At 40.3% G+C, this 14,576-nt stretch overlaps 1 protein-coding gene and 4 non-coding genes across 5 annotated transcripts; 2 read left to right on the top strand and 3 right to left on the bottom strand.

Annotated features, from left to right (window-relative positions):
• Positions 1–1,413: 1,413 nt before the first annotated feature.
• Trnak-uuu (transfer RNA lysine (anticodon UUU)) lies at positions 1,414–1,486 on the top strand. The gene has a single exon. It is a non-coding gene; the product is annotated as a tRNA-Lys (tRNA).
• A 1,299-nt stretch (positions 1,487–2,785) lies between these two features.
• Trnak-uuu (transfer RNA lysine (anticodon UUU)) lies at positions 2,786–2,858 on the bottom strand. The gene has a single exon. It is a non-coding gene; the product is annotated as a tRNA-Lys (tRNA).
• Positions 2,859–4,698: 1,840 nt separating this feature from the next.
• On the bottom strand, positions 4,699–4,771 carry Trnak-uuu (transfer RNA lysine (anticodon UUU)). Its single transcript has one exon. It is a non-coding gene; the product is annotated as a tRNA-Lys (tRNA).
• Positions 4,772–6,528: 1,757 nt separating this feature from the next.
• Positions 6,529–13,191, bottom strand: LOC138037469 (U11/U12 small nuclear ribonucleoprotein 35 kDa protein-like). The gene is made up of 4 exons (XM_068883390.1): positions 13,138–13,191; positions 10,648–10,738; positions 9,276–9,351; positions 6,529–7,346 (listed from the first exon to the last, which is right to left on the bottom strand). The coding sequence occupies exons 1-4, from the start codon at positions 13,189–13,191 to the stop codon at positions 6,944–6,946; spliced, it is 624 nt and encodes a 207-aa protein (XP_068739491.1). The 3' UTR covers positions 6,529–6,943.
• Trnak-uuu (transfer RNA lysine (anticodon UUU)) lies at positions 12,518–12,590 on the top strand. The gene has a single exon. It is a non-coding gene; the product is annotated as a tRNA-Lys (tRNA).
• Positions 13,192–14,576: the final 1,385 nt, after the last annotated feature.

Raw genomic sequence — 14,576 nt, 5'->3', positions numbered from 1 at the left:
AGTAATATATATTGAAATATTATGTATTTAGTCATGAATCTGTATATGCTATGTATTTTAGTTGTAAATGTAATGTCTCGAAGACATTGGCTCCTGTAGTTATTCTGAAATTCGAGATGAAATAAAGTTTATGCATGTAAGTATGTTACCTTTAGCAGTGCGCCTGCGTGCAGTTTGTAATCTGCGACTCCAGTGCTTACCATATGACAGATAAAATGACTTATCTCTTGAATATATAAGCGACTAAATCTTACGCTAAATTGTAATGACAAGGGCGGTCTGGAGCTGTGAGTAGGCGTGGGATTTGTCTGATATGGTTTAGGGGCCGACATATCTCTCCCTCAATGCCGTACCGGGAGGCGAGGTCGGTAGCAGAAAGCAGCGAAGGGCCAACTGCGTCCAAAAGCGATCGCACGGGCCGAAATCCCGGGATGACTCGTTTGGTACGACGCTCCAGCGCCATGTCTGGAGGTACTGCATTTTTCTCTTTTGTTCAAACATGCGTAAATGTTCAGGCTCTCCGATGGCCTAGCCTACCAAAAAAATTAAGATGCTGGTTTTTACAAGGAATTGATATTTCAGTTGATTCTACAGGTGTAAACGTAACGTAAGAACAGCGCGTGTATGGCCTTCTCGAGACAGAGGTGAGAGATGGTTTCATGCACACTGGGACGCCTAAAATGTCCTGTTGTAAACATCAGTGGCGGTTCAGGAGTGAAGTTGTCTCTCTGGCCTTTCTGTGGACGAATTCCAGGACCTACCGATACAATTTGGGCAAGTTTTGAAAGCTAAAATCTTCAATCGGTGCTGTATTTTGCTCATAGGGCTGGGTGACCCGACACTTATAAAAGAATCCTTGAAAAAGCACGAGACTGGCTCAGGCTCATCAAATGGCTAAAGTGCGGCCGGAGGAAAAAGTAGTGAGAAGAATATTTCTAGCCAGATACTAAGGAGTATACCTGGTGTGTGATGTTAACGTAGACTTTTGATTTCTGAACAAGTTTTTATTATAGAAAATTCTGGACAAACTTGAGCTTTTTTCGCTGTTATCCTCGTAGCAAAAAGCTGGCCTTCCGTAATTTCTTGTCAAAGAAACGGTTTAATGTAAATAAGGGAATACTGAGATTTATATTTGCAAATTACCTGTCCTCTCACCACTTCAGTCAAACTCTACATCTCTATGCAATAAGCGCATTCAAAATCTTCTTATGCACGATCTTCGCGGAAATTGCATGATCATTCTGTCTGTCCCTCAAGAAACGTAAAACAACCAGTTATGGTACTATATTATTGTAATTCTATATACGTGCAGTCTCAAACTATGATGATGCCTCCTTCAGTACTTTCATAAACTGTTTAGCTGCGTTCTCAATCATTCATAAAAACTGCGCAACATTTTGTGTACCGTCGTGAGCCCGGTTAGCTCAGTCGGTAGAGCATCAGACTTTTAATCTGAGGGTCATGGGTTCAAGTCCCATATCGGGCGACTTTGTTTTAAGTTATTCTTTATTGATCGTACGAGCAAAAATGAGAGTATTTATTTGAAGCACGGGCTATAGCCGAAAGAGGCAAATGATCGTAGCACTTACTTGGCTCGTAATCACTTCAACACGATCTCTTCTCTGAATCACGATTACCGTGAATTTTAAATTTGCTTTGAATTCACCATTATCGTGAAGGCTTAACTGCAGAATAGTGATTTATCCGGTGGATAGCGTTACCCACCTTTTGAACAACCGGGCCCAGCCAGTCTTAGTTCTTTTTTTTTACGTACGTATCAGCTAAGTTGCGGAATGCGCTACCTGACTTTATCCGTACCACTGAGTTCACTGGTTTTAAAAGAGAATCCAGGGCCGCATTTTGTAATGCAGCTTTTCTTTTTAAAGTAATATATATTGAAATATCATGTATTTAGTCATGAATCTGTATATGCTATGTATTTTAGTTGTAAATGTAATGTCTCGAAGACATTGGCTGCTGTAGTTATTCTGAAATTCGAGATGAAATAAAGTTTATGCATGTAAGTATGTTACCTTTAGCAGTGCGCCTGCGTGCAGTTTGTAATCTGCGACTCCAGTGCTTACCATATGACAGTTAAAATGACTTATCTCTTGAATATATAAGCGACTAAATCTTACGCTAAATTGTAATGACAAGGGCGGTCTAGAGCTGTGAATAGGCGTGGAATTTGTCTCATGGTTTAGGGGCCTACATACCTCTCCCTCAATGCCGTACCGGGAGGCGAGGTCGGTAGCAGAAAGCAGCGAAGGGCCAACTGCGTCCAAAAGCGATCGCATGGGCCGAAATCTCGGTAGTGGTACTGATAGTGCTAGTGCTAGTATTTCCTTGTTTCCTCTGCTACCACAGGTGCTCGGACACAAAGTGTAGTTGACCAAACGAAGAAGATATATATTCATGTGTCTGCGAACTTGTTTCGTTACTGAATTAGGCACGTAGCCACGTTAGTCGTTTGCCCAGGTCGCCAGGCCACTTATGCTCTTACCCGTGCAGCTCCGTAGCCGCGTAGCCACAGATTTTACATGTGTTTTGGAATGGCAGGGTATTCTGCAGTTAAGCCTCCACGATAACGGTGAATTCAAAGCAAATTTAAAATTCACGGTAATCGTGAATTCAGAGAAGAAAGAGATCGTGTTGAAGTGATTACGAGCCAGGTAAGTGCTACGATCATTTTCCTCTTTCAGCTATAGCCCGTGCTTCAAATAAAATTTTTTTTTCACTCTCATTTTTGCTCGTAAGATCAATAAAGAATAAGTTAAAACAAAGTCGCCCGATATGGGACTTGAACCCATGACCCTCAGATTAAAAGTCTGATGCTCTACCGACTGAGCTAACCGAGCTCACGACGTTACACAAAATGTTGCGCAGTTTTTATCAATGATTGAGAACGCAGCTATCACAGCTTCTACGGGAAATGTTATGTTCATAGAACTCTGGGCTCAAATTAGACTCAAAATAGCTTGAGACTGCACGTATATAGAATTACAGTAATATAGTACCATAACTGGTTGTTTTAGGTTTATTGAGGGACAGACAGAATGATCATGCAATTTCCGCGAAGATCGTGCATAAGAAGATTTTGAATGCGCTTATTGCATAGAGATGTAGAGTTTGACTGAAGTGGTGAGAGGACAGGTAATTTGCAAAATATAAATCTCAGTATTCCCTTATTTACATTAAACCGTTTCTTTGAGAAGAAATTACGGAAGACCAGCTTTTTGCTACGAGGATAACAGCGAAAAAAGCTCAAGTTTGTCCAGAATTTTCTATAATAAAAACTTGTTCAGAAATCAAAAGTCTACGTTAACATCACACACCAGGTATACTCCTTAGTATCTGGCTAGAAATATTCTTCTCACTACTTTTTCCTCCGGCCGCACTTTAGCCATTTGATGAGCCTGAGCCAGTCTCGTGCTTTTTCAAGGATTCTTTTATAAGTGTCGGGTCACCCAGCCCTATGAGCAAAATACAGCACCGATTGAAGATTTTAGCTTTCAAAACTTGCCCAAATTGTATCGGTAGGTCCTGGAATTCGTCCACAGAAAGGCCAGAGAGACAACTTCACTCCTGAACCGCCAGTGATGTTTACAACAGGGCATTTTAGGCGTCCCAGTCTGCATGAAACCATCTCTCACTTCTGTCTCGAGAAGGCATGACACGCGCGGTTCTTACGTTACGTTTATACCTGTAGAACCATTGAAGTGAAATATCAATTCCTTGTAAAAACCAGCATCTTAATTTTTTTGGTAGGCTAGGCCATCGGAGAGCCTGAACATTTACGCATGTTTCAACAAAAGAGAAAAATGCAGTACCTCCAGACATGGCGCTGGAGCGTCGTACCAAACGAGTCATCCCGGGATTTCAGCCCGTGCGATCGCTTTTGGACGCAGTTGGGCCTTCGCTGCTTTCTGCTACCGACCTCGCCTCCCGGTACGGCATTGAGGGAAAGATATGTCGGCCCCTAAACCATATGAGACAAATCCTACACCTACTCACCGCTTAAGACCGCCCTTGTCATTACAATTTAGCGTATGATTTAGTCGCTTATATATTCAAGAGATAAGTCATTTTATCTGTCATATGGTAAGCACTGGAGTCGCAGATTACAAACTGCACGCAGGCGCACTGCTAAAGGTAACATACTTACATGCATAAACTTTATTTCATCTCGAATTTCAGAATAACTACAGGAGCCAATGTCTTTGAGACATTACATTTACAACTAAAATACATAGCATATACAGATTCATGACTAAATACATAATATTTCAATTAATATTACTTAAAAGGATAAGCTGCATTACAAAATGCGGCCCTGGATTCTCTTTTAAAACCAGTGAACTCAGTGGTACGGATAAAATCAGGTAGCGCATTCCGCAACTTAGCTGATACGTACGTAAGAAAAAGAACTAAGACTGTCTGGGCCCGGTTGTTCAAAAGGTGGATAACGCTATCCACCGGATAAATCACTATTCTGCAGTTAAGCCTTCACGATAATGGTGAAATCAAAGGAAATTTAAAATTCACGGTAATCGTGAATTCAGAGAAGAGATCGTGTTGAAGTGATTACGAGCCAGGTAAGTGCTACGATCATTTCCCTCTTTCAGCTATAGCCCGTGCTTCAAATAAATACTCTCATTTTTGCTCGTACGATCAATAAAGAATAACTTAAAACAAAGTCGCCCGATATGGGACTTGAACCCATGACCCTCAGATTAAAAGTCTGATGCTCTACCGACTGAGCTAACCGGGCTCACGACGTTACACAAAATGTTGCGCAGTTTTTATCAATGATTGAGAACGCAGCTATCACAGCTTCTACTGCTGCTGCTGCTGCTGCTGCTGCTGCTGCTAATACTGCTACTGCTACTAATACTACTACCGGGGTTTCTTCACCGTCGGAACAGCTTCTTTCCGCTGTACCGCTGAAGATGAAGACACCCCAATGCCAAAAAAAAAATATTTACGTCTGCCATGGAATATCGCTGCTGAAGAATAATTACGCCTAGTAAGCTAGGTTAATAATTTACGTCTAAGCTTTGTTTTTAAAATGGTTAGCTATGTCGTGAACTCGACAACCGACCTTTTGCAGTGTATAATATTGTTTGTTACCGAGTGATAATACAGCATACAGCATTGTCAAATATTGTTTAAAATATTGTCCCTGAGCAGCAAGCGGTGTGGATTCAAGTGGTTAGATGACGAGTTAATTAACATTCCCAGTCTCGAGTCCTTCGTCCATGCTCTTGAGTTATCTTTTTCAAAATTATATGACCATTTCCTGTAATCCATATCAAGATGATGGTAATAGTGAATTCAAGGCAGAGAGTCAGAGAGTTGTTTGCTCAGTTGGTGGCACTGGGCCGGCATCGGAGAGGTCATTTCTATGAGACAGATAAGACAATTGCTTAAATTGTGCAGATAGGTAAGATGATAATTTCTGTTTCAAAAAAGAGAGTATTGAAAGAGTACAAGAGATATCATATATCTAAATGATTTCCTATGAGCATGATTATCGCGGAGCTCGGGACGTGACCGTGCAATTCTGCTCACACTTCTACCATTTCAGCCTGGATTATATTTTTCAAGTTTCTTGGTAACTACTTAACTCGCTTCTCGACTGCGATAATCATTCTCATTAAGTTTGAAAGCTTCGTGTACACACTGATTGCAAGTGTCAAGGGCACCCACCGAGCAAAAAGACATTTCTAGGATCCTTGTAATGTGTAAAGACTGTCTAAAGAGATTTTTTATCACCTAGAAGAATTTAATCTGTTCGGATATCTTAGCTGAGAATTGAAGAGTCCGAAAATTTTAGGGAATGACATCTTCATTTCAGAAATGGATAGCCGAAACTTGCTTTCCAAGAACTTCCAAGCGTACCATTTTCTCCCCCGAAACTGCTACGTGACGTTTTTAAGTGCCAAAAAATTGCAAAAGTAACCCTTCCGAAAACGTAACGGAATACTTTTCCCTGGTTGCGAATCTTTTTGGCGATGTTTTAGTAGAGAAATCGACAGCTGTTTGGAAACGTAGAACCGAAATTCTTACAACAGTTTGACTCTGCCGAACACATATTTCACCGTCGACCGAAGATCGTTGGGAGCCCCTGAACTGTTACCAAGAGCTCGTCCTCTTTTTCCTTTGTGTAATTAACCCAACCAACCAGCCACGACAAACAACTCCTAATTAGTAATCAGAAGTTCATGCGTGGGTCCGATTTCTGTCAGAAAATTTTTCTTTTTTTCCCCAGAAAATACTTGCTCAATCATCGACAAATACTTCCCTGACTCATTTAACGGCCGTGCAGGATACAGGCTGTGAACTTAGTTTTATGGTCTAGTTCCAGCTACGGTACCCCTTGGCTCAATTGAAGGGAATCGCGAAGGCGTACGTTCGACTCCCTTTATTTAACAGCACCCAGATTTTTTCATACATGTCTTCCTACGTGTAATAAGGGAATGGGACACCATAAAACGATCTTCTGCCGATTGCTATTCCACAAACAAGACTCACACTCAAACACTCGTTGTTGGCCCTGTTATTTTATTGGAAAAATTCAGAGGAATCTAGAGTCCATCAGGTCGATGGTTAGATTCAGATTTCCAGCCATTGGCGGCGCGCTATTCTGGGATGGTGTACTCCAACTTTGTGGCTGAAAACTCCTATATGGGCCTCTTCCCTAGAACCATTGTATAAATGTCAGAAGTGGCGCTGAAATTTGAATAACAGTACTTGTACATCTTCACATCTACGCGAGAAGTCCTTTGTTAAACAGTACTAACACAAGGCTCCAGATGTTTAAGTATTGTTATTCAAATTTCAGCGCCATTTATGCAATGGGTCTCTGTTTCTTTAGTTGTGATACAGACAGCTTTGGGAGATTGACACCAGCTGAATTTGCAGCTACCAACACAAAGATCTGTTAGCTGATCCCGACCTCCTGATGTTCATGTTTATGATAAGCGTCTTTTGCCTTTTCACTTGTCTCGTAACTGTTTTTTACTTTATCTTGATACCCGTCTCTCTCTCTGTGGCGAGATTCACCGTGACGCCCGCGCTCTTTGTAACGCTCTCCACCACGTTCACGTGATCTTTCATAGTCACGAGATCGCTCGCTGACACGAGACCTTTCACTGTCACGTTCACGATATTTTTTCCCATCATCTCCACGGTCACGATAGCGAGAAGTACTTCGCGACATTTCTCTGTCACGCTCACGTTTCTCGCGTTCACGATCGCGATAACTGTAATTCTCGCGTGACGTCTCGTGATCACGTGAGCCACGCAAATAGTTGTTGTTTTGTTTCCGATCCTGTTCACTTGGTCTAGAGGTAAAAATGAAATTAAATAAATAATTAAAGGTCTTCATTAATTTCAAAAACGGACGTTCTGAATTACAATGAAATAAATTTTAAAAGACACCTATTGATAAAAGGGCGTTTTAAAACGTTCGGTTCTAATTGGAGGAGGTACATAGGAATGGCCACGATTCCTTAGCAATCAGCTTGTTTTACTGGGTGGTAGGGGATCTGCCAAAGGGCCTTTAGTAAAAGGTGTGATATTTTCCATCACTTCTTATCTGAAGGCTCTAAAAGGTTCAAAATAGGCTTGACCTCCTTTGGGAAGGCAAAACGAACTGCTATTTTCTGAAACTTGTCATAACTTGCAATACCCCATACTGAAATTCCAAGGCAAAATCAAACTATGAAAAAGGTGGTGTACACAATCTAAACTATAACCACACAGCACTTTCATCCTTTGTTTGTGTAATTTATAGCTTGTTTAAACTGGATTCTTGTTTTACCTTTATGGAAAATCAAACTAATGCATACTGGAGATAGTCCAGAGGTACATGAAAATTTGGTTACATGACATGAATTGTTGTCAAGGTAAATAAAGCATCATGAGAAATATTGAGCATCACCACACAAATCTTTCTTACAGTGGTTAATTTACCTTCATCAACCTGTTTGATGAAACCAAATGAGTGTCCAGTACGCATAAGATGTTCTAATTTCTAAACATGTTGGCAAATCGACTTGAAGGAGCTATGTCATGTTAGTTTAGGGTGTTTCGGGGAAATCTTTGGTAAAATTCGAATTTAAAACTTGAAAATAGTAATGTGGAATTCCTTTACTGATAAAATTATCGTTACATCACAAACAAGATAATTCTGAGCAGAAACGACGTTTATCCAGGCGATTTACCATTAAACTTGACATGCAATCTGTTTTAATCTTGTCCATTTGCATCCATCCACACTTCTCTTTCCTTTTGATGTATTTCTTTTATGTTGTTGAACAGTTTTGGGGGGGTATTTTGGGCGTCATGAAATTAATTCATTTTGCGTGACTTAGCCCCTTTAACGTCTGTAGGCAAATCGACTTCAGTGCAGGCGAATCGACGTGAAGGGGAAACGACAGGTTACCATGGACAACCTCTAGAATGCAAATTATTGTGTTTCATTCCTCACCAACACAGCACCTCAAGGCTTCTACATGTACAGGGGTTAGCTCAATACCCCCACTGTACCCCCATAAAAAAATTAAGGACGTTCGCGCCAATTGTTTCTGCACATCCTTACTGCGCACGCAAATGCACACGTCACGTCATACACGAGCGCGCGCGCTAAGTAATAAAATGAGAAATGATAGGGCAAAAGGCCATTGCTATAGCTTTGCCTGCATTTAACGGTCTTGGATGTTCGGTTACTCATCTTTTTCTTTCCACAATCGGATTTTATTTACTATTATCTCCACGTTGTCCAAAAATGAACAATAAAATCAATGTGGGAAGTTCAAAAAATTTCAAGATTTCTGCTCACGGGACATCAAATCCTGCCATGTTGTGGCTGCAAGGCACGTGAACTGTGGTCGCTAAATGCGAACTTGATCTTTAAGGGAACCTCATCAGTTGACTAAATTCACTTAATTAGTCCACTTAAACAATATTTGTCAGAGAAGATTTCACTTCAAGCATTTAATTGCAATATATTTGGGTTTACAGACACTGGCCTTATTCGATAACGAAGCCCGATTTTGTCACATTTTGGGTGTTTTTCCGGACATGTTCTCTCCAAAACGAAGTCGGTGACCCCCCATTTTTTTTACATTTCAGACATAACAAACTCATCATCTTACAGGGGTAAAAGATTCAGAAGAAAATCAATGTTAAAAACTTTCGCGCGAACGTCCTTAAAAACGTTAATAACAAAAGGTAAATGTAAATTAATGACAAAATTACTAAAAACCTACATTGGTCTTCTAAATGGCCGATCTCTGCCTCCAAACCTCAACTGTCCGGATTCTTTTTTGCCTCCAAAACCACCACCTGCAAGTTACAAACTCATGTCATTCAAAAGATGCTGAACTAATGATATTTGCCTGCATTCAAACAAAAGAAGCAAACCTGTAATGCCAGATAATATCTGGAATACTCTATTTGCCTTTGCTTTGTTTGAATTTGAGGAATACTTGACAAGTTGTGACATTTTTGTTTACATCTCAAGGCCTACATAGTAACTGTTTTGAACAAATCATGCAACAATAATTTAGATCACACTTGAGGGATAAGTGTCAGCTTAAAACAACCAATTATTAACAAACAGAACTGAATGTACCGGTAAAAACACAAATAATCACAAACTTATAAACTAACAAACTAGCAGTCACGTTATTGTCACACATTTAATGTATATCTAGTTGGGCAAAAGTGCTCTAGACCAGAAATCGTAGCAGATGAAATCAAATGTTGGTGTTAAGAATAAGACATTGCGTGACTCTTGCTTGACGGGTAATTATTGCCCATACAAGTGCAGACATTTTTAAATTCATAACAGGATGTTGCAAGCAAATAACATGTGTGAATTGCTTGGTGATACTTTGGTGGCTACATTTTATCGCTGTTGGTGGTAGGCAAGTGCTCTCATCCCAGGAAAGAAAGGAAAGCAACTTTATTTAAGTGTCTAGTCTTCTAGTGCTGGAGCACTAATAATTGGGTACACTGTAAACTAACACACTTATAAAATCAAATGTTGGTTTTCTTAGGAGAGGGGAAAACCGGAGTACCTGGAGAAAAATCTCTCAGAGCACAGAGGAGAAACAACAAACTCAATCCACATGTAATGCCTAAGTCTGGAAACTGAACCTAGCCCAAATCGGTGAGAAGCAAGTGCTGTCACCACTACGGCAGCCCTGTGCCAAGGGCTGGCAGTGCTAACCATGTTCCCCGGTATTTTGCTTAGATAGAGGCCCACTCTGAAAAATCCAGGTGATCCAAGTACTCCTTTCTAGGTTATTTCCTCACATGTTAAGGGCGCGTTCGATCGACCATATTCCGGAATAGGAATACACGGAATAGAAGTTAGAAATCCTTCGTTTTTGCAGAGATTCACATTAATATTGTCAAACATCTGCTAAAAAGCCATTTTAAACAAAGCTTTATTGTCCTTGTTGTTGCAAAACGCTACACATGGTGTTTTAAATCATCACTCCACATATTCTTAATCCGGAATAAGGACAATCGAACGCACCCTAAAATAATTAACAAGAAACTTTTAACTCTTAAGTTGAATTAGCTGTCATTTAAGGGATGACTGTGGTTGCCTCTTCCCCACAGACAGCTTACCGAGTCGTCTTGGAATCCATCCCTTTAAGGTTCTTGCTGCTTCATACTCCACGAGTATAGTGCAACCATCAATGGTTTCATTGTGCAGTTCCTGAAACAAGATACAAAGGGAAAGAGGAAGAAAGTTACTCAAAGTGGGCTAAAAAATCTCAAGTTACAGAAAGCTTTGGAACAACATCACTTGTATTAATTCTGTACTCCGGCATTTCCAGGGGCCCCAAAAATTCGAAATTCTATCACTGTGCAAAGTAATCTTTTTCCATCGGACATCATAAGGGCTATATAATTCCATTTTCCATGGGAAAATAAACTATGTTTGTTAAAATTTCAGTTTCTATTATTATTTACGTACGACTTGCTCTTCGCAACATGTTATCAAGTAGAAACGGAATTGTTGTTGAACCATCTTCTCTTGGAATAGCAGCAATGAGTACTGCAACTAGGAATTCCTCGAAGACCAGAGGATGATTAATGGCTGGAATGATCAGAATTAATGTATTATCATTTTTGCTAAATGAAGAAATAACTTCTTGGACTATTTCTTCTGATGTATAGTTTGTTACGACTTTATTAAAACTAATGCATGTACATACCGGGAGGCGAGGTCGGTAGCAGAAAGCAGCGAAGGGCCAACTGCGTCCAAAAGCGATCGCACGGGCCGAAATCCCGGGATGACTCGTTTGGTACGACGCTCCAGCGCCATGTCTGGAGGTACTGCATTTTTCTCTTTTGTTCAAACATGCGTAAATGTTCAGGCTCTCCGATGGCCTAGCCTACCAAAAAAATTAAGATGCTGGTTTTTACAAGGAATTGATATTTCAGTTGATTCTACTGGTATAAACGTAACGTAATAACCGCGCGTGTCTGGCCTTCTCGAGAGAGAGCTGAGAGATGGTTTCATGCAGACTGGGACGCCTAAAATGCCCCGTTGTAAACATCACTGGCGGTTCAGGAGTGAAGTTGTCTCTCTGGCCTTTCTGTGGACGAATTCCAGGACCTACCGATACAATTTGGGCAAGTTTTGGAAGCTAAAATCTTCAATCGGTGCTTTATTTTGCTCATAGGGCTGGGTGACCCGACACTTATAAAAGAATCCTTGAAAAAGCACGAGACTGGCTCAGGCTCATCAAATAGCTAAAGTGCGGCCGGAGGAAAAAGTAGTGAGAAGAATATTTCTAGCCAGATACTAAGGAGTATACCTGGTGTGTGATGTTAACGTAGACTTTTGATTTCTGAACAAGTTTTTATTATAGAAAATTCGGGACAAAGTAGAGGTTTTTTCGCTGTTATCCTCGTAGCAAAAAGCTGGCCTTCCGTAATTTCTTGTCAAAGAAACGGTTTAATGTAAATAAGGGAATACTGAGATTTATATTTGCAAATTACCTGTCCTCTCACCACTTCAGTCAAACTCTACATCTCTATGCAATAAGCGCATTCAAAATCTTCTTATGCACGATCTTCGCGGAAATTACATGATCATTCTGTCTGTCCCTCAATAAACCTAAAACAACCAGTTATGGTACTATATTACTGTAATTCTATATACGTGCAGTCTCAAGCTATGATGATGCCTCCTTCAGTACTTTCATAAACTGTAGAAAAAGTTGCCATGGCAACGATGTAATTTCACAAGTGAAATTATAAATTAATGCTCAAATTTCGCGCCAAAATTAAGGAGTAATTTGTCATCCATGTTATTAATACTGAAATCTTGTTAATGTGCAATGAAATCGCGGCGCAGTGCCTTTGCTTCTTTTGCAAGATAATTTGAGTCCAGAGTTCTATGAACATAACATTTCCCGTAGAAGCTGTGATAGCTGCGTTCTCAATCATTCATAAAAACTGCGCAACATTTTGTGTAACGTCGTGAGCCCGGTTAGCTCAGTCGGTAGAGCATCAGACTTTTAATCTGAGGGTCATGGGTTCAAGTCCCATATCGGGCGACTTTGTTTTAAGTTATTCTTTATTGATCGTACGAGCAAAAATGAGAGTATTTATTTGAAGCACGGGCTATAGCTGAAAGAGGGAAATGATCGTAGCACTTACCTGGCTCGTAATCACTTCAACACGATCTCTTCTCTGAATTCACGATTACCGAGAATTTTAAATTTCCTTTAAATTCACCATTATCGTGAAGGCTTAACAGGCAGAATAGTGATTTATCCGGTGGATAGCGTTATCCACCTTTTGAACAACCGGGCCCAGACAGTCTTAGTTCTTTTTCTTACCTACGTATCAGCTAAGTTGCGGAATGCGCTACCTGATTTTATCCGTACCACTGAGTTCACTGTTTTTAAAAGAGAATCCAGGGCCGCATTTTGTAATGCAGCTTTTCTTTTTAAGTAATATATATTGAAATATTATGTATTTAGTCATGAATCTGTATATGCTATGTATTTTAGTTGTAAATGTAATGTCTCGAAGACATTGGCTCCTGTAGTTATTCTGAAATTCGAGATGAAATAAAGTTTATGCATGTAAGTATGTTACCTTTAGCAGTGCGCCTGCGTGCAGTTTGTAATCTGCGACTCCAGTGCTTACCATATGACAGATAAAATGACTTATCTCTTGAATATATAAGCGACTAAATCTTACGCTAAATTGTAATGACAAGGGCGGTCTGGAGCTGTGAGTAGGCGTGGGATTTGTCTGATATGGTTTAGGGGCCGACATATCTCTCCCTCAATGCCGTACCGGGAGGCGAGGTCGGTAGCAGAAAGCAGCGAAGGGCCAACTGCGTCCAAAAGCGATCGCACGGGCCGAAATCCCGGGATGACTCGTTTGGTACGACGCTCCAGCGCCACGTCTGGAGTTACTGCATTTTTCTCTCTCGTTCAAACATTCCGTAAATGTTCAGGCTCTCCGATGCCTAGCCTACCAAAAAATTAAGATGCTGGTTTTTACAAGGAATTGATATTTCAGTTGATTCTACAGGTATAAACGTAACGTAAGAACCGCGCGTGTCTGGCCTTCTCGAGACAGAGGTGAGAGATAGTTTCATGCAGACTGGGACGCTTAAAATGCCCCGTTGTAAACATCAGTGGCGGTTCAGGAGTGAAGTTGTCTCAACAGGGCTTTTCTGTGGACGAATTCCAGGACCTACCGATACAATTTGGGCAAGTTTTGGAAGCTAAAATCTTCAATCGGTGCAGTATTTTGCTCATAGGGCTGGGTGACCCGACACTTATAAAAGAATCCTTGAAAAAGCACGAGACTGGCTCAGGCTCATCAAATAGCTAAAGTGCGGCCGGAGGAAAAAGTACATACATACAATATTTATTCATCCTTTGAGTGAGAAACACTATACAGGGTGCTAAAAGGTCAAACGGGTCCGACGAGAGTAAATTAAAGCCTACATAAGAGCCTGGCACATAAAGCTTATTAAAAAAAAAATAAAATAAAAAAATAAAAATAAAAAAAAAAAAATATCAACCAAATCAATAGTGAGTAGTAGTGAGAAGAATATTTCTAGCCAGATACTAAGGAGTATACCTGGTGTGTGATGTTAACGTAGACTTTTGATTTCTGAACAAGTTTTTATTATAGAAAATTCGGGACAAAGTAGAGGTTTTTTCGCTGTTATCCTCGTAGCAAAAAGCTGGCCTTCCGTAATTTCTTGTCAAAGAAACGGTTTAATGTAAATAAGGGAATACTGAGATTTATATTTGCAAATTACCTGTCCTCTCACCACTTCAGTCAAACTCTACATCTCTATGCAATAAGCGCATTCAAAATCTTCTTATGCACGATCTTCGCGGAAATTACATGATCATTCTGTCTGTCCCTCAATAAACCTAAAACAACCAGTTATGGTACTATATTACTGTAATTCTATATACGTGCAGTCTCAAGCTATGATGATGCCTCCTTCAGTACTTTCATAAACTGTAGAAAAAGTTGCCATGGCAACGGTGTAATTTCACAAGTGA

The sequence above is a fragment of the Montipora capricornis genome, chromosome 2 (genome assembly GCF_036669925.1).
Source record: "Montipora capricornis isolate CH-2021 chromosome 2, ASM3666992v2, whole genome shotgun sequence".
Taxonomy (NCBI): domain Eukaryota; kingdom Metazoa; phylum Cnidaria; class Anthozoa; order Scleractinia; family Acroporidae; genus Montipora; species Montipora capricornis.
The sequence above is the reverse complement of the archived record's forward strand: the minus strand, read 5'-3'. Positions and strand labels throughout refer to the sequence as shown.

Bases quoted from the DNA above. Each gene is read 5' to 3' on its own strand.
- LOC138037469 (XM_068883390.1), bottom strand. From the start codon at position 13,191: ATGGTAAGCACTGGAGTCGCAGATTACAAACTGCACGCAGGCGCACTG. The intron at 9,352-10,647 runs GTAAGCTGTCTG...TGTAACTTGCAG, and splicing joins ATGGATTCCAAGACGACTCG to GTGGTGGTTTTGGAGGCAAA. The intron at 7,347-9,275 runs GTAGGTTTTTAG...TTTTACCTCTAG, and splicing joins CGGCCATTTAGAAGACCAAT to ACCAAGTGAACAGGATCGGA.